We start from the raw sequence: 22,509 nt of genomic DNA on the forward strand, positions 1-22,509 counted from the left end.
AACAGGACATGCAATCATAAAAATGCAGGACTTTCTATACTTTGCATTTGGTAGAGGCATTTATGAACATCCAGAAGTCTTATAGCCTTAATGCAGTTTGTGAGCTATTGATGAAATAGTGCAGTGAAATGTTTCTCACAAAGGTTGTGCTATACAAACCATTTTTCCAGCATTTAGCAGCTGTTGCAGCTTCATCAAAACAGTTGTCTAGATCCGTAGACAATCCAACGTCTGTTTGTGATTCTATATGAACGCCTATATGTATAGCTACAGTGTCTTGGGGGGCAGTTATTAATTTCAAAACAGAAATTGTCCTTTTCCAAGGACTAGTAAAGCTAAGACTTCAGTTTTTTCCATAACTGATCTCTCAGTCTTTTTAGAGGATTGGATACTGTTTCTTCAGGTGTTGTTTTGTGGATATTTGTAATAAACAAATAGTGGCATCTATCAGATTATAATGTGTTCTTTCATACACCAGCTCCTATATTTACTTTGTACAAACCAGAATCCTATTATTTGGTTAACCAGAATCAGATGCCTGATTATTTGGTGCTCATTAGAAATCCCTCTGCCATGTTGTTGTATGTATAGATTTTTCATTTGTTGTTGACTTGTGAATTGGTGTTAATCTTAACTCTGGAAATAGAAACTAGAAACTTTAAAGTGTCGTTCAAAGCCAGGACTTAAAAACTTTGTGGAAGTTGCAAAAAAATACCATTATGAATATGCATTTCAAATTCTTACGTTTTAATGACTGAAAGAAAAGCTCTACAAGTGTATAGTTTGTTGTTTTATTTTTACCTTTTGGTTAAGTATAGTATTCTTCCTTTTCAGAATGTATGAAAACATGTCCACAATGGTGTATCTAAAGGAAGAGAAGTTGGAGAAGCTCACTCAAGATGAAATCATTGCCAAAACTAAGCAAGTGATTAATGGACTAGAGGCACTGAAGAATGAACACAATTCGATTTTACAGAGCTTACTTGAAACACTGAAATGTTTGAAGAAAGATGATGAAACCAATCTGGTTGAAGAAAAATCAAACATGATTCGAAAGTCACTGGAGATGCTGGAGCTCGGCCTTAGTGAAGCACAGGTAAAGCTCAAGTAGAAATAAAGCATTTCAGATTTTGACTAAATTTTTAGTGTATTTAAAAAAAAAATCACGAAAGATCATTGCTTGACTTCAGATTGGAAATTTAAAGTAAACATAATCAGTTTTGATGGATGTACGTTTGCATTACTGAATATTAGCAGTATGCTGAGTCATGGAAGTTATTTTATGTTAAGGAAGCAGACTGCTGTAATTAATAGAGGCTGTCTTACCGTGTTAAAGAACTAATTATACATTCTGTCTCAAAGCCCTGAAACCCGTAACTAAGCTCCTCTTTGCTTCAGTGAGGTGGCTGCTATTTTCTATTAGTTTTCCATGGCATTAGTCAGGTAACGAGCTGCTCAAACAGGAACCAGGCATCAGCATTTTAACTCTGAAATACAGCGTGTGGAGGTCATGGACAAATGAGTTTGCTTAGGGTTAGGAAACTGACCTTTCAGCTCTGCTGTGATCTTACATTTGTGTTCTTATTCCTTTAATTCTGAGATTCTTTATACAAGCTTACAGTGCTCTTGAGGTTTAAGAGCCTCCAATATTTATTAAACACCTTAACAAATCAAAATTGAATTTTAATGCATTTTGAAGGTTAAGAATTCAGTATAGAATTTGAGCAACTTTCATGTATGCCCTAAAGAGGGGTCTCTGTGCTAACTTCCATAAACTATTGTAGTAAAAGAAGGTATTGTCTGTAGAAGGTGTAGAAGCTAGATGCTGAAGTCTGGAGATTTGGACTGGCGTTAGGAAATGATTCCTCATGTTTTATTTTCCTTTAAAAGGGAAAAAGTAGTTTCTGAAGAATTAATGTTTGTTTTAGAAACATGAAATTTCAGTTAAAAACAGCAGTTATTTCACGTTAAATGCTTAGTTCAAAATACATTGAAGTAACATTGCTTTAAAGAATCACAAAACCGAGGAGATGAAATACTGGTAACTAAGGAGTGTCAAACTCATCTAAAATGAGATTTTTATTATCACCACTCACCCATTCTTTGAAGGTATGCTTTCTACTTGTATTGGTGGTATATTAACATAAACAGTGAAAGTGGAGTTTTCTGTGTGTAGTGTTTGGCTTTCATTTAACATTCATTTTTCATTTGACATTGCTTTGCAAAAAAAAAAAAAAATCCAAGTAGATTGTCTTTATGGCTGCTGTATCATGTAACAGGACAAAAAGATGATTCAGACATGTAGGATAGCTGCACACTCAGATACCTACATATACATACGTATACATACATATATATATGTATATAAAGCGCTTGTATAACTGTGTGCACCTTTAGATCTAAGTAGTATAATAATCACTGAAGTATTACTGTTATTCTGTTGTCCAGATCTCTCAAATGATGCAGGTTTTACGTAATAAAACACTTCAGTGCTGAATACACGACTGCATTCTGAAGGAGGTATGTCATGTGATACTTTCTGCCTTTTAGGTAATGATGGCCTTGTCAAATCACTTAAATGCAGTGGAATCAGAGAAGCAAAAACTGCGTGCTCAGGTTCGCCGACTGTGCCAGGAAAATCAGTGGCTACGGGATGAACTGGCCAATACACAACAGAAACTACAGAAAAGTGAGCAATCTGTGGCACAACTGGAGGAAGAAAAGAAGCATCTAGAATTCATGAATCAATTAAAAAAATATGATGATGATATTTCGCCATCAGTAAGTAGCTGTATGATAAAAATCAGCTGACATTTATGCATGTGCTGTCATCTGCCTAGTTAGCAAAAAATGACGGAAGCTTTTTATTTGTTGCTAACATAAACATGTCATTAAAGTGCTTGCTTTATACTAGTGTCACATAACTTAGATTCTTAGAGTAAGAGTAAATATTTTACTGCCTGTAGATATTTAAAAAAAAAAAAGAAAAATCTGTAAAACAGTGTTTTACTAGCTTAAAAGTTACAAACTGAACTTGAGACAAAAATTTCCTTCTATATGCTTGGCAGTTAAAAATAAGTGAGCAGTGCAAACTATTGTGGATTCTAAGAACAAAGGGTACTTGAATTATTTAGACTACAGGAAAAATACTTTGTTTATATCTAGTGCAAGCTGTGTGTAGTCTCTATAGCTTCTATCTTTACACTAGTATAGGATCTCCTTTCTTGACCTTCTCCTGTACATTGTGATCATATGTACATTTTCAGTCATCATTACCTATTTTGTTAGATATTCTTAGATTCAGAGAGCAAATGGATACAATTCCAATTTACAGAAGTAACTTAACCACTTGAAAGGACTTTTAACTAATTTACTCTTCATGTCATGTTTTTATTTCTTCTCCTGGGCAGTACTGTAGGAAAAGATCTCAGTTTGTGTGTTCAGACCTACTCAGTCATGTCTTACAGTTATAACCAATTAGCAACATGATGGGTGAAAATGTGCGTTTTATTCTTGCTTGACTGAATCCTTTTTAACATAGTGAGAATTGATCAGATGCATTCAGAATTTCTCAGTGTTGTTTCATGAGTTGGTATTTGTGGTTGAATACTGCCAGTGAAGTCCATTTAATAAACTTTAAGGAGAAGAAAAGGGTCAGGAGGAGCAAATACTCGGACTTCTATGCTCTAAAAGTTGAACAATAATCTGTAGATGGTCTAAATAACACCACTACTTGAAATCTGATTGGCACATAGTAACAAAGTAAACAAAAACACTTCTATGGTTTCACTAACCATGTGGACAGTCTATGTTGTTATCCTTTTGTCAATTGTATACACACAAAGTAAACTTGGAATCAGCACATCTAAAAATGGATCTCAGATGGGAAGTTTATAGTCTCATCAGTCTGCTAGTTTTTGCAGAGCGCCTGCTTTGCAACCGTTGAGTCTGAGTGCCAGCAGCAGCAGTTACCTTTTCTTCTGTTGAAAAAAGTGTTGGACGGAGGGCCAGAAAAAAGGAATGTGCAGCTGGGTTTTCTTCTTACTGAGGTTAAAATTTCTGAGAACTTCAAATATGTATATACTGTAGGCTTCACGTATGTGAAACAGGATGGGAGGATAATCTATTTCTGGTTGCTAGTCCAAGTTTATTCTCCTTCTGGAGATTAACCTCCTTATTCTTTTCACTTGCTCGTCTGCGTGTATAAATTCTAAGTACAACAGACAAGTGTGTGTTCAGTAGTGCTCTTCCATGGGTACTTTTCTGTAGGCATAATGTTTCGGTAAAAGTAGCAAATGTATTCTTAGGAGCTTAATTTGAGACTGAAATCTAGGAGACCTGATTTCTATTCCTGGATCTCCTGAAGGTGTCCCATATTGTTTTAGGACAGAGGATGTAAATACACTTGAACGTTGAGACCTTCATTAAATTTCTACAAGAAGCATTATTCTTAGCAATTCCGAAGTTGTGGATGTGAAGAGTTCCTTCAAAGTTGCACATTAAATTGACTTGATGCTTCAGATTTAATTGCGTAACAATTTGTTTGGGCTTGGGCTTTTTCTGTAGGAGGATAAAGATACAGATTCCACCAAAGAGCCTTTGGATGACTTGTTCCCCAATGATGAAGATGACCAAGGTCAGGGAAGTAAGTACATTTCTATTTGCAGTTTTACTGCATCTCTGTAATGCTGAGGCTAAGGATGCTTATCAGAAAAGTGAATCCACACGTACAGTCTTCTGGGGCAGAGTGAAGTGGTGAATGCCTCTTGTCCTGCTAGAGTAATGAAACAGGAAAACTGGTTGTGATAATTGTTTTATGTAGAACTGGGGCCTAGATTTTTAAAGAGTTTACTAGCTGTTGCAAAATTTGTGTAAGTAACTTCAGTACAAAACTGGTATCGCAGTATTTTGTTTTTGTGGGCCTCAGAATGGTGAAAATTGTTCAAGGTGACAGGGGCATGTTCTCTGAAACACTGAAGCTTTTTGGTCGTCTGCCCAGATGGTAATTCTGTTAATGACCTTTTAAATGTTCTGATTTAACATTTTGGGGCATGAAGTCTTTCTCATTCAATCTTTTGTCCTTTGCTAAAATTGTTTTCCTTAGTTCATTACTCATTCTAGAGATATTGTCTTCAAGTCAGAGGGACCAATGTATAGGTATGAAGTTTGAATTATGGGTTGAAAGAAGTCATTGATAGATCAGCCTTACTTATTGAAATAGTTTGTTTTTCTTACAGACGTAAAGCTGATATTATACAATATATTGATAGTGCATATGCGGTGTGTTAGTGATATAATGACTCTTAGTAGATAAATGACAGGAAAAAGAAAAGTGAAGGGCCCTACCTTGCTAGTCGACAGAGTTTTGAATTTCCATTTTGAGCACACACAAGGTTACTGTGCTATCAAGCATGGAGTATATGAGCAACAGCAATGGAGGGAAGATTTTCAGGACTATGAATGGTTAGTGTCGATCACAGACTTCATCCTGAGCTTATCTGGCCTTACCTAGAGCTTTAGATTAGGAAAATGTAATGGCAAAACTGCCTGTATACCTGCGTAGTCCATCCATGTTTTTATGATTTTGCTTTACACAGAAGGGTGCTGTTTTGGTAATTTCCTTGACCTCCAGAAAAAAAAATACTCAAATGCTTCAGTGATTGGCAGGCAGTGATTGTGGATGTAGGTTTGGAATTGTATGATTCCACTGACCAAAAAAAGGCTCCTACTTGCTGTGAGAGTGTTTCCTTTAGTAGAGAGAAGAAAGTCTCGCGGCAGGAACTCTTGTTCTGTGTGTTTAGAATTTAATAAAAACGAGTAAGAGATTAAATCTCCCAGGCAAAGAGAGAAGGGATAGTTTGGAGGAGTGGGAGGGGTTGCAACAACCAAAAGCTAGTAGCTACTGGAAAACAAATGGCTAAACCTGAGGGTTAGTAAGTAAAATCAAAACGTTGACACTGATTTTGACTTGGTGTCTTTTCCGTTATAGTTGTTACCCGTGGCAGCGAAGGTGCTCTAATCCATTTTGTGCCAACCTTAGGCATTTCTTGATAAGACACAGGGAAATGAGCAAAAGCGAAAGCATACCTAGAGAAAGATAATAATGGAAAAAGAACAAATAATTTGACCTGTTCTGCCAGTACTTTGCTTGTCTGCATTAGTGTTCCTTCCCGTAGGGAAATTTTAATATTTCTGATTGTAAAATTGTGTTATAGTCTTGAGAACTGTTAATGGTTTGCTGAGGTGTGAAGTATGACGTAGTTTTCTATTTTCTCCATTTGTTTATTAACCAGACCTCCTGAGCTAGTAAAACTGTAAAATAATACTAATGCAGTGCCTTTGTTTATGAAGCATGGACAGAATGTGAAGAATTAAGTGAGGTCCATTCTGATACTAATGCTATGTACTGAAGAAATAGAATTCAGCAAGTCTCCTGTGTGTCTTTGAGCAGTAATGTTAAATGTCTTCAAGTTATATCAATCTTTTTAAACAAATTAAAATCTCTTGGATTTCTTCCAGTTCAACAGCAGCATAGCAGTGCAGCAGCTGCTGCCCAGCAAGGTGGCTATGAAATTCCAGCAAGATTAAGGACCCTTCATAATCTTGTTATTCAGTACGCTTCCCAAGGTAGATACGAGGTTGCTGTACCTCTTTGTAAACAAGCTCTTGAAGATCTGGAGAAGACTTCGGGCCATGACCATCCCGACGTTGCCACTATGTTGAACATACTTGCTTTGGTGTACAGGTTTGTATAGTGACATAGATAAATGCCAGCAAAACAAATAGTTGACTTTTGGCTGTAGCCTGTCAGCGTTCAGGCCAGCATTTTTTCTGTCTTATTATTTTCCAATGCCTGTTTTTTAAAACCCTTAAGAGGGTCCAGTAAAATGTATGTCTACCCATACTAAAATTCAAGTGAGTTGCTGCATTTTTGCCTATGCCTTTGTCGTGAGAGCAATTTTTGAAATCTAGTACCATCCTTATTTGGTATGCTGAAGAAGCATGTCTTGGTTATCCACTTTCAGGTAATCTAGAGAGATAAATTGGACAACAAAGTCATAATTGTACTTGCTAGTCCTCATCCCTCTAGCTACTTTACAGTTATGAGCTTCATGTTTTTGCCTTGCAGTTCCTAAACGTATTCTCAATTAATCCAGTGTTACGGTAACATCTTTAGTCCAATACTGAAGCCAGCTTCATTATTATGACATCTATTCTGAATCCTCGGTATTAATTATGACTTTTTAAAATTCAGAGACCAGAACAAATACAAAGACGCAGCAAATCTCCTGAATGATGCCTTGGCTATCCGTGAGAAGACTTTGGGCAAAGATCATCCAGCGGTTTGTATACAAGCAATACTATGGTTTTAGCTTTGCTTTTTGATGAATTTTTTTTTCAACTGATTCTAATATTAAACTCAACAGGAAAGTTTTTAAGACCTGGCTTATCTCTAAGTAGCACAGGTAGGAGGCCACATTGTAATATTATTCATTTTCTTGTAAATGTGAGCATTATATTCGATGCTGTTTCACCACAAATGAACTGCACTTACCTTGATTTTTGGATCAGATTGCATGGATCTTCTATGGGAAATGAATTTATAAAGAAGAATGTTAATTTGCTTACTCGAATCACTGTTGATTGAGTGAACTCAGATTGAAGGTGTACTGCTGATTTGTTTTGCTGCTCCTTTTAAATGAGGCATAAATCAAACTTCTGTACCCAATGTTAAAAATCAGTGGGGTATCTCATTGTGCCGCTTGTTTGGAAGCAAGGCAGGCCTGAGTATAAATAACTTTGGGGGTAACTTTGTGAATGACGTTTGGTAATCTCTTCATTTGCAAAATTCAAGAGGAAAATTTGAAAACATCATTGCATTGCAGGTACATTAATTTGATAATTTTTTGTCTCAGCAAATTGATATAATACTTCTCTCTGTTGGCAGGTGGCAGCAACTCTAAACAATCTTGCAGTTCTTTATGGTAAACGGGGAAAGTACAAAGAAGCTGAACCTTTGTGTAAGCGAGCTCTGGAAATCAGAGAAAAGGTACAGTTGCAAAAACAAAACAAAAACACCCACCAAAAAAAGCCCCAAACAAACAGAACACCTTTGAATAGACTTTTTTGGGGGCAGGAGTAAACATCCTTATAATTGTTATATGGTTTGATTGGACAGATCTGCCAGGCCAATCACAGTAGTTAGCAATGTCTGAAATGTAAAACAATGTTAAATTCCTACAGAACTGTTGCAGCACTGTGGGTGTATTCCAAATTCTGTATTTTGTAATAAACCTTCTCTACCTTTATTTCCCCTCTTGTTTCATAAGGGATCTTTGATTTGGCAAGAGCACTGGAATTAAACAGGGAACTTATTTAAAACTTTTAAATTGATTATTCTAGGAGTATGTGGATATTTTTCATGGTCCATGTGACCGAATGTCTGCATCGTCAGGCTTATCTGGATAATACGCTGCTTTTAATGTAATTATATGATTTAAAATATGCCTGTTAGAAGTTTCTCTACAGCCTTTTGAATTTGTAGTATCATTGAGTAATTATCATATCCTTCTCTTGCAAAGTTCTCTTTCATCATCTTCATGTTGAAATTTCTGAGGAATCAATACCAATGGGCTGTTTTTACACGATGCATTTCTAAACCCTGTTATGATTACTGGAAAATTATTTAATATGAGATATTTCTTTTTCAGGTCCTGGGGAAAGATCACCCTGATGTTGCCAAACAGTTAAATAACTTGGCTTTACTATGCCAGAACCAGGGTAAATATGAGGAGGTAGAATATTACTATCAGAGAGCACTGGAAATTTACCAAACTAAGCTGGGACCAGATGATCCAAATGTTGCGAAAACAAAGAATAACCTGGTAAGGCTTTTATAAGTAAATCTAAGAAAAGTAAAATTTTCTCGTGAATGTATTCAGTACATTATTCAGAATGTATTTACTGTATTGTTTCTCAAACAAAATTTAAAAAAATGTTGTCTTTTGGGGGGTGTTTTCTTTTTAGGCATCCTGCTATCTAAAACAGGGCAAATTTAAGCAAGCGGAAACTTTGTACAAAGAGATTCTTACTCGTGCTCATGAACGGGAATTTGGCTCTGTAGATGGTAAGAAACTTAGTCCTTAGACTTCAAAGTATGTTTAATTTTTGTAGTAGGAAAGTAGTAGAAGGAAAATCTGTTGGAGGCTGATCTTATCCTGATTAGAATTGTCTGCTTGAAGCAGATCTGAGAAGTGAGATAGCAGATGCATTAAAGTACTATAAAATCCAGTGTAACAAGGTGTTTAGTGGATACAGCAGTAACATTTAATTCAAATTGAACGTTTCTTCAATGAGGGAGCCTTGGTTAGGTTTATATCCTTTGCATCGTATTTCTGGCACAATTATATTTTATATTATTTAAGGATGTTGCACACTGTACACGTTATGCTGTACATTGAAGTTAAATCCATTTATTCAACTATAAATCACAGAATTTTTATTGCATTCTGTGACAGTAGCATGTGTGTCTCTTAGTAGAAGTCAAAATAATCATTATGGTGAAAGAAATAAATGCATGCTTGCTAGCATGCAACAAGGTACACGATAAATAGATGGCAGTACATACTGACTTCAAAGCTTCTTGGAAGTAACTGTTTCCAAGTTCAGATCAGAAAAAAAGACAGAATTTGTAAAACAATTTAAAAATGTTTCATTCATCTGGTGCTTCTTTCTATGGTTCTTAGCCTAATTTCAGAAGGGTTAAAATATTGCAGTGAACACTTTGTAGCTTTGTACTTCTATAAAATATTTTCTTCTGTTTCATTAGATGAAAATAAGCCTATTTGGATGCATGCGGAAGAGAGGGAAGAGTGCAAAGTAAGGCCACTGTCATAAGTCTTTTTTGGAGCTTTTATTATTTTAGTTACAAATGAGATATTTTTCTTTAATGTTACTTTTGTTTTTAGGGAAAGCAAAAAGATGGCACATCTTTTGGAGAATATGGTGGCTGGTACAAAGCTTGCAAAGTTGATAGGTGAGTATTTCCTTTCTTGGACAGACCATGTGGCAACAGACAGTATCCAGAAATGTCAGACTAAAGCATGTTTTAAAATGAAAACAAATGAGCAACTTGCTTAGGGCAACAAGAACTACAGTATTAGATACTCAGGCCTAAGGCTGGCTTTCAGGAGTGCGGATGGTAGCAGTTTGCAATCCTGAGGCTGCTTTTAATGTAGGCTGATGAGATCTAGTGTAGGTCACTTTTCTTTTTATACTTTTGGTTCGCGTGCGTGCTCTCCCTGCCCCAGCAAACCTGTAGAGAAGGTCAGGAGTGAAAAAGAGACTGTGCAAAAACCTGGGCCTTGAGTTTCTGTTTGGCACAAGAAAGCGAAGTTAAAACTGCTACACTTAAGCGTTATTTGAGTTTCTAAAGCCCGAAGAATGTTAATCTTGTGTGAATGAGAACATGCATCTTATCTTGGAAGAAGAGAAACAGGAATATCAGCTTGCATCATACTTGCTTTGCATGCATGCTTTGTTTTAATTTCATTCTAAGGCATGAGGAATTTCTTTTTCTGCTGTTACTGGAGCAAACCTTCAAGCAACAATACTGTGACTGAGCTAATTCTCATTGCATCATTGAATCAAGAATGTCTCAGGAGTCAGATTTGCTAGTGGAATGTGTGTTTTTTTTATTTTCCCTCTGTTCTGTTGTTCAAGTTTAGCACAGAAACTGAAAGTAGTTAAGTAAAAGCTGATGGAAGGAGTTGTTAAATTAGAGTTGGACTAGGTGATCTTCATAGGTCCCTTCCAACTGTACTGTGATTCTGTTTTGTGACTAATGTGTGGTGCTACAGTAACAGTCCGTCTATGCCCGAGTAAGCACATTATCTGGATGCTTTAGAATTACTCAGTCGGATGCACTAGAACTGAGCTAAATTTTTGCCTCTTGAGATGCATCTGAGAAACTTAAGTTTTCTCATGGGTATATTCAGAGACTTGTTACTAACATTCAGGTTCAAGGATGCTGACTAATGATAGCATGAGATGTTTGTGCAGTTTGAGGGGGTGTAACAGTTTTTTCACGTATGCGTAATAAGGTATAGTATATTTCAAGACTCTTAGTAATTAGAAAAAGATTATATTGTATTAATTCATTTTTTATTAGTTTGTGAATTGAGAAGAATCTAATGATAGAATCACAAGGTTGGAAAGGACCTACAGGATCATCTAGTCCAACCATCCTCCCATCACCATTGTTACCACAAGCCACTAAACCATATCGTAGCTTTTCACCCAGACACCTCTTGAACATTGCCAGGGATGGCGACTTCACCACCTCCGTGGGCAGGCCATTCCAGTGCCTGACCACTCTTGCCTGACCACTCTTTGAGAGAAGTGTATATAGTGTGTATATATATATGTATATATTTTTTTTATTAGTCCGACAGTAACAACTACATTGAAGAACCTTGGGGCACTTTACAGACGACAAGGCAAATTTGAAGCTGCTGAAACATTAGAAGAGGCAGCAATGAGATCTCGTAAACAGGCAAGTACGAAAATTTGCCTTAATGTTATCTCTGCATTATGGTCATGCAGATTTTCAACTTTCGTGCCTATCCTCTATTCAGAATATATAAACATTTAGCTATTTGCTGTCTGTTGCCTGGTGTCCTCCTTGAATTACAACTGCTTGGCTCTAACTTTGAGAATGTTGTTACAAATTTATTAGATGCTGTTTCTGTTAGTTTTGCAAGCTGATGGGATAAATATTAGAGATTGAGGGATACTACTGCATTTCTTTCAATGCTGTCTCTGCTCTCTAATCTGTTAAAGTAACTTCATTTTTCCACAGTCTTAGTGGGAGAGTGTGCTTTTGTTTTTTCCTTTCTTTCTGAGGGATGTCATGCAATGTCTTTTACAAAAGTACATAAGACTGGACAAGCAAAGAAGGCTTATTGGTCAGTGTTAAGATGGAAAACAAAAAACAAGAAAATCTTAATGAATAAAAAGGTAACTTGTATAGTTCCATTTTAATTTTGTTTTTGTGGAATAGTAAATAAGACTTGTATTTTTCAGAAGTGGTTTTTTATGCCATCATCTAAAATTCTAAATTCAAGTTCTTAGTTCAAGTAAACTAACTTAGATAATGTACTATATCTTATTTGATTGTTTATCATTTATTCAATTGCTTATACGCATTTGTAGTAGCATTCTGAATAAAATTCTTCAGTGTTCGGTGTATTGCACAAGCTGACTTCTGGAGAAGTGATAGAGCAAATAAAACTCGTGCTCTTCTAGCAAGTTTAGCAATAGTTCTTTGATATAAGGTGAGATAAGTTCGCTCTTCAACAAAACTAGCTGATGGAAGACTAGCAAGTGCTTGCCTAACAAGTGGAATGAAACCGGTAAGAGAAATGTATGAACAAACGTGGGAGAAAACTTTTTCATCAGGGGAAATTCAAAGGTGAAGGAGTTATCCTCAGTAAAATGAAGTTTGCTATATATATTTAATGGTTCATTTTTGGTGCGTTTGTCATTTAAATATGTTTTGAAAATAAAATGTTTTGCATCTTATTACCAACCAAAGCAAATATATTGTTACTGTTGTCATGTTGTGTAATGTTTTAATGTTAATGGATGTAAAGGCAAATCAGCATAATATAATAGTAGCAAAACTGGAAAAAAATAACTTGCTTTTATTGTATATAGTTTCGTTTTTAGGTTTTTTAAGCTTGTGTGTGTGGTAAAACCTAGAATTGATTATTTGGGAATTAAGGATAGACTTCTCTGTGAGCAAAATCCTCCTCTTTTGGTGTCTGTTAAATCAGCCCACTTCTGGCTTGTCCAAACCATTGGAAAAACTGTTCCTGGACTTAATTTTCCATTTGAGCCTGCTGCTATTTCTTTTCTAAGCTTTTTCAGGTTTTCATTAGTGTGTAATGTACCACATACAGTGTCGTACTCTAAAATATCTCATTACACACAGCACTAGTTCTGCACAAGTAGGAAACACTGCTGTCATCCTATCAGCGTTTAACACTGCTTTTTTATTTTAGGTCTGTTAAAGGGCAGACAGGGTTAATGCATTTCCCCTTTTGAGCTAGAAGCAGAGTTACTTTTTTCGCAGGTGTGGAAAAGGATCAATTCTTCATGGTTTTCTTCTCCCTCATGCATGTGTCATTTGCAGTAACAGTGTAAAAAATAAAATAGATGGGATTTCTGTATGGTTTTAGTGTTCCTCTCACATTGTGCTGGACTTCATGGATTTGCCCTAGAAGATGCCCTACTTCATTTGTTGCTAACGCTGCAAAGTGAAAGGTGTGAAATATTTTCTTGTATGTGAAGTATTCATTTTGGGTGATATCTTCCTGCCAGCAGATATTATTTATGATGTGGAGTAGGTTTATTATAAAGAAAGATGAACCTGAATACGATTTGAGCTTTGTTTTTATTCTAGTTCCTTTGTTAAAGGTTTTTGCCTTTACTTTCAATGCAGGATTTTCATAGAAGGTATCACTTAAAGATATTTAAAAGATTATTTGGTAAATTGATGGGCATTCTTTAACAACAGGTAAACATATTTTATTGACTACATTCTCTGCCTACTATAAGCTTAAATTCTATGTTATTTCTTTCTAAAGGATGAATTCTATTTCTGTATTGTGTAATATATCAGTATTACAAATAAAACAGACTGTGTATGGGGATTAGGTGTTCAGACCCCTGTAATGTTCTTTCCAGAGGAAGATGAACACTACATTTGATAGGGGGAAGACTGAGAAATGTATTGACTGTTCATGATCTGTAAATTCCTAAATATTAATCTGATGGCCAAATGGCTTCAGGTAAGTGATGTTAATACCAGGCGGCTTTGACAAATGATGGAAAGGAAGAAAAGAATGGCACGTTGCTGAATGCCCAGCCTACCAGACTAGCTGTCCACTCTGTGCTGTGTTGATGCCTGCAGTAAAGGACAGTTAGTCTTGATTGTCCTTTGAAAGCAAAAGACGATGAATTACCATGTTTGGGTTCTTTGTTTACACAGTTATTGTGTAAGTTTTAAATGACTACAGCATATCATTAAAGCTTATTCTGTTTTATCTAATTCTCAGGGTCTTGACAATGTTCATAAACAGAGAGTTGCTGAAGTGCTCAATGACCCTGAGAGCATAGAAAAAAGGCGAAGCCGAGAAAGTCTCAATGTTGATGTGGTAAAGTACGAGAGTGGTCCTGATGGAGGCGAGGAAGTGAGTATGAGCGTAGAATGGAATGGGGTAAGTACAGTACACAGTTTAAAAAAGTAGCCTAGATAAATTACTGCCGTAACAAATACAGCTATCCATTCACCAGCCAATTGAGTTGTCACTGGTTCATGGTTAATTGACTTTATTTTGTAATTATCCAGAATTGATTAAGAAATAAAGAATAATACCTCATTTTTCATAAGATAACATTAAAAAAATGTTTTGAAATTCTAAAGTATCCATTTCATTGTGGTCTTGAATGCTGAAATTTCTTCAAGAATCCTGAGCAGTTGTATTTAACCCTGAGATGTTTTAATGCTGATTGAGTGTCCTGGTTATGGTCTGGTGTTTAATTACTTTTCAGTGGTTTCTTTTCACTGGTAGGAACATTCTGGCAATTAACTTTTGCTTTTAGTTTTGTCTTGTTTATGTCGTGTTTTCCTATATTTTATATGTTTATTTAAAATTACTGTATCTGTTGGAATAAAAAAATTTGCTAACTATTAGAGGCCTTAAAGTAAATTGATTAGTAAAATAATACCAATCTCCACCTCACAGGTTGTTAGAGGAAACAGCCTACCTTTACAAGCTGTTGCACAATCTGCCTTAATATGCAGTGCCATCCCAAAAGCCTGACAATAATTTCACATTTCTTAAACAAAATATTAATATTGCTTTCAAATACTAAAATTTGTTTGGAGTCGGAGCTTGTTCTTATTTGTTTCCCATGTATTGGCCTCACTGTGCTACACAGAGTGTCACAAAGTAAAACTACATGTATGGTACGTTCACGTATGCATGTTTTTACCATTGTTTTGCTTTTTTTCCAAGTCAGAGCAACCTTCCAGTTAATAGATCTGATCTATGAACTTGTTTGCTTCTGTCACCAGCCTTCCCATGCTTTACCCACTGTTAGCAATAGGATATCTATTGCATTGATAACTAACTCCTGACTTTAGTTCTGCTGAAAATACTTTGTTAATTTGTAAAAGTGATGTGCTTGTGTGCTTTTGCTTTGTGAGAGGGGAAGTAGCCTACTTTGCAATATGAGTCTTCTGAAGACAGTATCTTACAGTAGCAATGTTTGTTTGTTTGTTTAAAGCCACACGTTAAAAACCTTACAGGTCCAAAGAAACCTTCATGAAACTTTCTGCTTTAGTTTCTAAGGAGAACATACTTTCTGTCTTTTGATTTTTGTCTCATTCTTGTTTTCTTGGCATTGGTGTTCTCAGTGCCAAGACAGTCAATCAGCATCTGTTGTGAATAATACTGCATCATTAATAAACTCAAAGTAAGGTTGGATAACTCTTTTTTCTTTTTTTTAACTCTAATTTTGCCCATTCATTGCTAGAACTGTGTACTGTACTCCTCCCTTAATTTCTGCTGTACTTTGCATGACTATAAGTTCTAAATGGATGAAACTTCTTTCTGTTATTGACATTAATTAAACAAGCATGCAGGTTTTGGAATGAATGAGCCTTCTGGTAAAACAACAGACAGTATTTCTAGGTCAATATTTGAATGAAACTCAGTGACAAAATCTGTATCTGAAAAACTAAATTTTGACCTCTCAAGGCAAACTTCTCATTTTTTTTAGTGTGTTGAAGTGGCATTGCTTCATTGTGATCTTTTTTTTTTACAGTTTTTTTTTCCTCTTAAGAAATCTTATATTACATGTTTTACATAAAGTGGGCAACTCTCTCTCCCTCTACCCTGCTAGTGTTTCTATCTCAGTGCTGTTCTTCCCTGTACGTATACTGTGTAGTTTTATTTATCCTCGTGTGTTTCCTCCAGACAAAACATTCTGTTTCACAAGGTATAATTTTATAATATTTTTATCAGGCAGATGAGACCTCAAAATAAGGCCTGCCTTTTCCATTTAAATTCTTCTGAGGTGCTCAAGCTGACTCATGCCCTTGGCTGCCAGAAAGAATAGATGGAGTCTGTAGAGCATCAAACTTCAATATGCTCTCCCAACAGAAAATTTTTATTGTATTTAAGTGAGTTCCGTAATGTAATTCCTAGTAAGCACTGTATGCTTTACTGTAATGCAACAAATTCATACAGAAAGAACTGAAATGTCTGTTTATATAAATCTGCCATGAACAATTAAAACAAACATGCCAAATAAGGTTGTGCAGTGCATGTTTACGTGTTACTTACGAAGTCCAAGTGAACGGAAGACACTTAAAAATTCAGTGAAATACTTTGTCTTAAAAAAACTAGAAAGTAGAAATCTGGAGAGTTACCCTTAGAATCATTTTAGATTTGCTTTTCTACCTCAAGATTCTTACCGCTGAGTATATTTCCATCTTCTTATGTCCCTGTCACTTTCTTAAGAAGAAAATAATGTTATGCACTCTTGCATGACTTTTAAGAAAATGGCAGTGAGTACATGTGACTGCAATGTTTGTCAACTGGTTTTGCAGCCAGTTGGAGGACAGCTCAAAGTCTTCATAGTATGAGAGAGATTAAGGTCATGTTTTCAGTGGGTGGAAATATCTTTTATTACTCTAACCCATAAACTTCAAAAAGACAGGCTTTTGAGAACACAAGTCCACTTCACTGTGTGAAATGAAAGCAATAAATTTCACTACCAGTTATTACCTGAAAGAAAAAATTGGCAATAAAACTTCTGCCACAGAAATTGATATCTCTGTGGGTTTTTGTTGTTTTTGCTTGCACTGGATTTAGGAATTTTTTAGCCTAAACTCCTGATTTGAGGTGTTTTGTTAGTCCTACAGAAAATGTGTAACTTCAAAGCTTGATGCTTTTATTTCAGATTTGAAGTACCCAAAAGCTTGCTTATTCTGAATGTGTGAGTTAGAATAATAAAAGTCCCTGTACCTACCAAATTTGTATTGCCTTTGTTGTCTGGATCATTACAACTACTACAAAATCAGTAATTTAAGAACATAGGAATAATTACCTTTTCCATTGATCCAAAACTTCTAACTGGAATTTTCAACGTAAATTTATTAAATCCTACCAAACAGAAGTATATGTGTAAAACAGTGAAAAAGGGATTCAATTTAGAATGAACCACGCATACTCTTTGGTTAGATTGGGATCTTCCGATCACTTTGTAGAGAGACAACTTGCCATTTCCAAGAGTCGTTGTAATTACTGTGTAGTTCCAGTTGCCACTTGTGAGACTGAATTGACAGCTCAGGTGGATTCTAATTTCTTAAAAGAGTGAGCAGAGTTTTGTCTGGAGGTTGGGGAAAAACCTTTCTTCTTTCAGTTTTGTTTGAGGAAAATTCCTGACAGAAGTTAAAGCTGAAATGAATGCACCTTGCTCTGTTGCCTTCTGGTTTTATCCCCCCCCCCCTTTTTTTTTTTTTGCACTTATCAGCTAAAAAGATCCTTTATTTGTTTACAAAATGTAATGTTTAAAGCTGTCCCTTCTTAAAGGTGCGTATTTTGTAGCAATTCTAGCTTAAAAAAAGCACAGCGTCATTCATGCTCATTTACATGTTGCATATTAGTGATATAGGCCAAAGTGTAAATGCACTTCTACGTTCTGGTGATTGTGAAGGCCTGCACTCTGTACTTCAATGCAGACTGAGAACTTTCTCTGTTAACAAAAAAAAGAAGAAAGTGTTTTGAGCGTGACCTAGAAATACTGTAAGCATAACTGTAAAAAATTGAAAACTGTTGAATTTTTCCCAACAGTTTCATTCAGTTTTTCTCTCTCCGTTTCTGACAGGCCTAGATGCCTTTTGTGATTCTTATACTGTCTCCTGCATGAAGGGCGTGCACCATCTTCAAGCTTTAACTTCTCTCTCCAGTACTGACTGCTGTGTTTTAGCAAACCCCCTAAGATTCTTGTCAGAGCTACACTTCCCTGTAAACTGGCCATTCCTTCAGTGCTGGTGTCTTTTTGGTTTCTATTTCTGTACACGTGTAGCTTTGCCAAATATGTATCTAGTCATACAAAATGTTATTACAACCATTTGCTGTGTAATACATTAGTAAAGAATTAACAATGAACTTTATAAGTAGCTGTTCACTATGGAAAAAAGGTAGTTAAAAGTATCACACAAGATATTATTGAAATGGCATGATGGTGATCTTTACAGGAGGAAAAAAACCCAAACCCTTAAAAGTAAGGCATGTTCTCCAAGTGCTTTAAAATGTATTTAGAGACCTATTACATGGTTAACACCAGTATGGAACTCTGGATGTCTTCACATATGATTATTCTAAAGTAGCATTGCTGTTTAGTCTTCGTGTGAAATTTTGGCAAATATGCTTTTCTCTACTAATCTTGGTGTTCAGTGATTTGTGTATTTGTCTTTCTAACTTCTAATAAACTCACTCCAACTCAGGTGTCTGTCTTTGTCTGCTTAATAGCACTTTGCTTTCTTCTACAACTCTTCCTCTCATAGTCACATAGGGTATCTCTGAAGTAGGAAGTGGTCACTTCTAATCTCACTAAACTGTTTTGTTTTTTTTTTTAAGAGTAAAACATTAAAAAATAAAATTGTGCTCGGCTGGAAGCTTTTGATGAGCACAGCAGTGTAAAACATGAATGCAATGTATAGAAAATGCATTTTTGATGTGTTTTACATTTGCCTTGGTGAGAGTTAAAATGATGCACAGGAATTTAACCGTAAGTGTCTCTGATCAGTGATGTTAGAATTAACTGAACATGTTTGCAAATAATGTAGATGTTTAGAAAAAAAAAATAAAACAGTTTTTTCCTAGACTGGAATGCTTTTGCTTGGGGCTCGTACTCTGCTGAACACAGTGTGCTCTTGTGAAATGGTACCATGGTGACGGTGAATGGTTTGACATATTGTGGTGACTTTTTTCTAATTATTATGAATCATCACTTGAGCATGTCTTCACATTTTAGAAATGTTTGGTACAGTTTGATGGAAGAAACCAATTTGGATTGGTAAAGTTGTAGCTCTGTAGTATTCTGTACTTACGTAATTGTACCACATCAATATTTATAGCAATAAACATTTTGGATCCAGGTTGTGGGGAGGGCTGCGGACTCTCGCAGTTTCACATCTGTTCAATTTTTTTCAGGATGGCACTGGATCTTTAAAACGCAGTGGTTCCTTTAGCAAACTTCGAGCTTCCATTAGACGCAGCAGCGAGAAGCTGGTTAGAAAGCTGAAGGGAGGAAGTTCACGAGACAGTGAACCCAAGAATCCAGGGTAATTATCTCTTCTTAGCTGTGCTGGTGTGCCCTTGTTCTGTGCCCCTGCTGTAGTCTAGCGCAGTACCTAGGACAGCGTTTTCTTCTCTGCTTAGCTAACTGCATGTCACGTAGAATAACATCATAAAGAAAAATAAAATAGAAAATCTTTTCTTAAGAATTAATTGCATAAAGCATATAATAAAATTGCCTAAAAGCGTATAATTGAAGCTCTTGAACATCTGAGGAATTATATTTGCTTTTGAGAGTTAACTCAGTTTTTAAGCATCTTTTTTCTTTTTGATGCTTTAGCCACTTGAACAAAAAGACCTCTTAGAATTATTGGTCAGTGTCAGTAAACCACAAAATTTTCCTTTTCGCACGGTGATAAATAAAGGATAGTAAAGCTAGAATACAGTAAGCTATCGTTACTGCAGCTTAATATATCTATACATTGCTCTGTGCATAAGTAAGTTACTGACTTGAGCCCTTCTCAGTCAGAGCAGAGGAGAATGTTGGAAAAACTTGAACCTATTGGTGCATCTCATGAGCATTTTAACCAAAGTGAAGTCAGTGACATTAAGACTTTTAAAACTTTCTTTGTTACAGTATGATTAAGGATTTGGATTTGTGTATATTTCTAGTAAACACATAAGTATTCATAATTTTCTGGCTGCTGTAGACATGTTTAAATGTTAAAAATGTAGTACTCCTGTTTTCTTGATAAATAAGGGCTTTCAGTTTTCCTTTGCTCTGGAAATCACTCAGTTGATAGAAAATTCTTTGCCAAAGTGAATTTTAACTGTTACAAAACAGTTAGAAAGCTTGGATTCACTTCTGGTAGAGTGACTGGATCTGTGAGTAATAAAGCAGGTGATGATGGTCGTATCTGAGACAGCGATCTGTAGGCAGATTCTCAGTGTGTTTTGTTAGTGCCCCCAGTGAAGTTTCGCCTTACTGTTTTTATATGGCTCTAAAACATTGTGCACAGCTTCAGTATACACAAAGATGTGTGATTGTTCATCAGTCTAATTCTCTTCCTCACATACCTGCTTGAACTTCAACCTGATCTGATTTTCCAAATTTGTAATTGACATTTCACTCTGAGCTGTCACAGACTTAGTTTGAAGGCACTGAATCAAATTCCAAGGTCCCAACTCCCTTTGTATTTACTGATGCATAATTGAGAACTGCCTCTGTGATGATACGTTGGGAATAAATTGTGAAAAACACGTAATTAGGAAGAGGAAGTATACAAATGTGAAATGGGTTAGGGGCAACATGCAGAGGTAAGACAGAAAAGAATAAAAGGAATTTCCTTGATTTAAGTATTAGTGTTTCTATACCTTGCTTGGCATTCCTTATTTCTACCTAAAGTTCATACATTGTAGTGCAGGTGTATTCTTTATCAATATAAGTATAAATTCAGACCTAATCTTGCATTTTCTTTTCAGATTCTTAAAAGACAAAATTTTTTCTTTGTTCTTTGTATTAGAGAGCTAACTTTATGCAGTTGAAGTAACTACCTGATGACCGGTACAGAAAATTAGAGTTAAGCATAGCTGAAGATATTTGGCTTTGCAGCATCCTGAAAAAACTGTTCTCCTTTTCTATTGTCTGCACTTCTGTAACATTATTTGACCAGTGAAAAAGTGGTCTACCCACCTTAATGCTAATTATACTTTAGGTTTTCTATCACCTCGGATAGAGACATTGATAGGAAATGAATTTGGAAAGATGGCAATATATTCCTTGCTTTTCCTTTCTGACAAAATATTCTTGGTTTTAGATGTTAGTGTAGTACTCAAAGAATAGTGTTCTTAAAACTTGTAATCAACATGTTGCACTGGCAGACTTTCATGTAGGTTTGCATGTTGAGTGTGTTGACAAATATTAGAATTTGAGTCCGTGTGAGATACAGAACCTCTTAAATCTTAATTTATACTTGCATATGTTATTAAAATTAGCTAAAAGTTGCCTGGTATTAAACACCAACATTGTAGATCATTAAGTATAGATACTGTAAGAAGAGAGTTGAATCTTGTTTTCTGAAGAAACTTGAAGTTGAGTTAAATACGCTTTTTCTGAGTTTAATGAAAGGGATATTAAGTTTTTATAATGCCAACCATTTTGACTTCTCATTATACACTAAATATTTCAATACTGATATTGCATACATAGAAGTCAATTTTGCCAAGTCAGCCGCTCTAGATAGAAGACATAGGTACCTCCCTCCTTATCACCATTACCTCTGCATTTGCTGCTAGTGCCTCTGAAGATTAGGATCATATAATCTCCAAGGTTGGAAGAGACCTCCAAGATCATCCAGTCCAACCATCCACCTATCACTGATACTTCCCACTAAACCATGTCCTTCAACTTCAATCTGAAGTTTATTTACACCTGATGCTTGTAGTGTGCTTCTGTAAATAGTAATTGTCAGTGCTAGTCTGATTCTAAGTGAGAAATGCTCAGAGAGAAATACTTGAATATCACACCATGAGAGAAAGAGTTTTCATCTTGCTGCTTACAAGATACAGAAAGAAAAATAAAGTGGAAAATGTATCAAGGAAATTACTGTCAAAAAGCCTTCTGCATTATTTAAAGATAGAAAACTAAGAACAGGCTTCCTAAGAACTCTTTCATTGAAAGATGCAGCATCAGAAGCATAGTATCAGTTTTCATTGTATTTCAGAATTCAATTCTGCAGTAGTTTAGCCTTGTTTTTGTGGTGTTAGGTTTGACTTTTTTTCCTACTTACAAAATGTGGATCATAGAGCAGGACAGTTAAGATTTTGTGATTTAAAGTAAGAAAAGCTTTTGCTGCTGTTAAATGTTCAGCAGAAAGAAAACCACGCATGTCCTTGCTAATCAGGCAACCAAATTTCTAACATGGAGAGAAAGCATTTGCCAACTGAAGTTCTAATGTATTTCTTAATTAAAGGTTAATTCTTCATAAAGTGCTTGATTTCTAAAAACAAAACAGAAGTATCTAATGAGAGATTAAAAACAAAGTGGGCTTTTTGTTTTTATTAATGTATTCTTCAGCAAGGGCCTAAAAATTGTACCAGTGGAATTACTTCTTTCCCTGGCAAGTTTTCCATA

At 35.7% G+C, this 22,509-nt stretch overlaps 1 protein-coding gene across 17 annotated transcripts in view; it reads left to right on the top strand.

Annotated features, from left to right (window-relative positions):
* Positions 1 to 22,509, top strand: part of KLC1 (kinesin light chain 1) — a 62,019-nt gene that overhangs the window by 32,238 nt on the left and 7,272 nt on the right. For 7 of the 17 annotated variants that reach the window (XM_046942590.1, XM_040701314.2, XM_040701316.2 and 4 more), the window contains 13 exons: positions 835 to 1,096; positions 2,551 to 2,781; positions 4,567 to 4,645; positions 6,520 to 6,745; positions 7,256 to 7,343; positions 7,949 to 8,050; positions 8,712 to 8,885; positions 9,028 to 9,127; positions 9,830 to 9,879; positions 9,969 to 10,036; positions 11,446 to 11,554; positions 14,121 to 14,282; positions 19,293 to 19,423. In XM_046942590.1, the coding sequence (XP_046798546.1) occupies positions 836 to 1,096; positions 2,551 to 2,781; positions 4,567 to 4,645; positions 6,520 to 6,745; positions 7,256 to 7,343; positions 7,949 to 8,050; positions 8,712 to 8,885; positions 9,028 to 9,127; positions 9,830 to 9,879; positions 9,969 to 10,036; positions 11,446 to 11,554; positions 14,121 to 14,282; positions 19,293 to 19,423 (1,781 nt within the window). In that variant the 5' untranslated portion in view covers position 835. Of the gene's footprint in view, positions 1 to 834; positions 1,097 to 2,550; positions 2,782 to 4,566; positions 4,646 to 6,519; positions 6,746 to 7,255; positions 7,344 to 7,948; positions 8,051 to 8,711; positions 8,886 to 9,027; positions 9,128 to 9,829; positions 9,880 to 9,968; positions 10,037 to 11,445; positions 11,555 to 14,120; positions 14,283 to 17,961; positions 18,583 to 19,292; positions 19,424 to 22,509 lie in introns of those variants that run through there. The other 10 variants (XM_040701315.2, XM_040701317.2, XM_025151087.3 and 7 more) reach the window with 3 other exon arrangements.

Source organism: Gallus gallus, chromosome 5, assembly GCF_016699485.2.
Source record: "Gallus gallus isolate bGalGal1 chromosome 5, bGalGal1.mat.broiler.GRCg7b, whole genome shotgun sequence".
Lineage (NCBI taxonomy): Eukaryota > Metazoa > Chordata > Aves > Galliformes > Phasianidae > Gallus > Gallus gallus.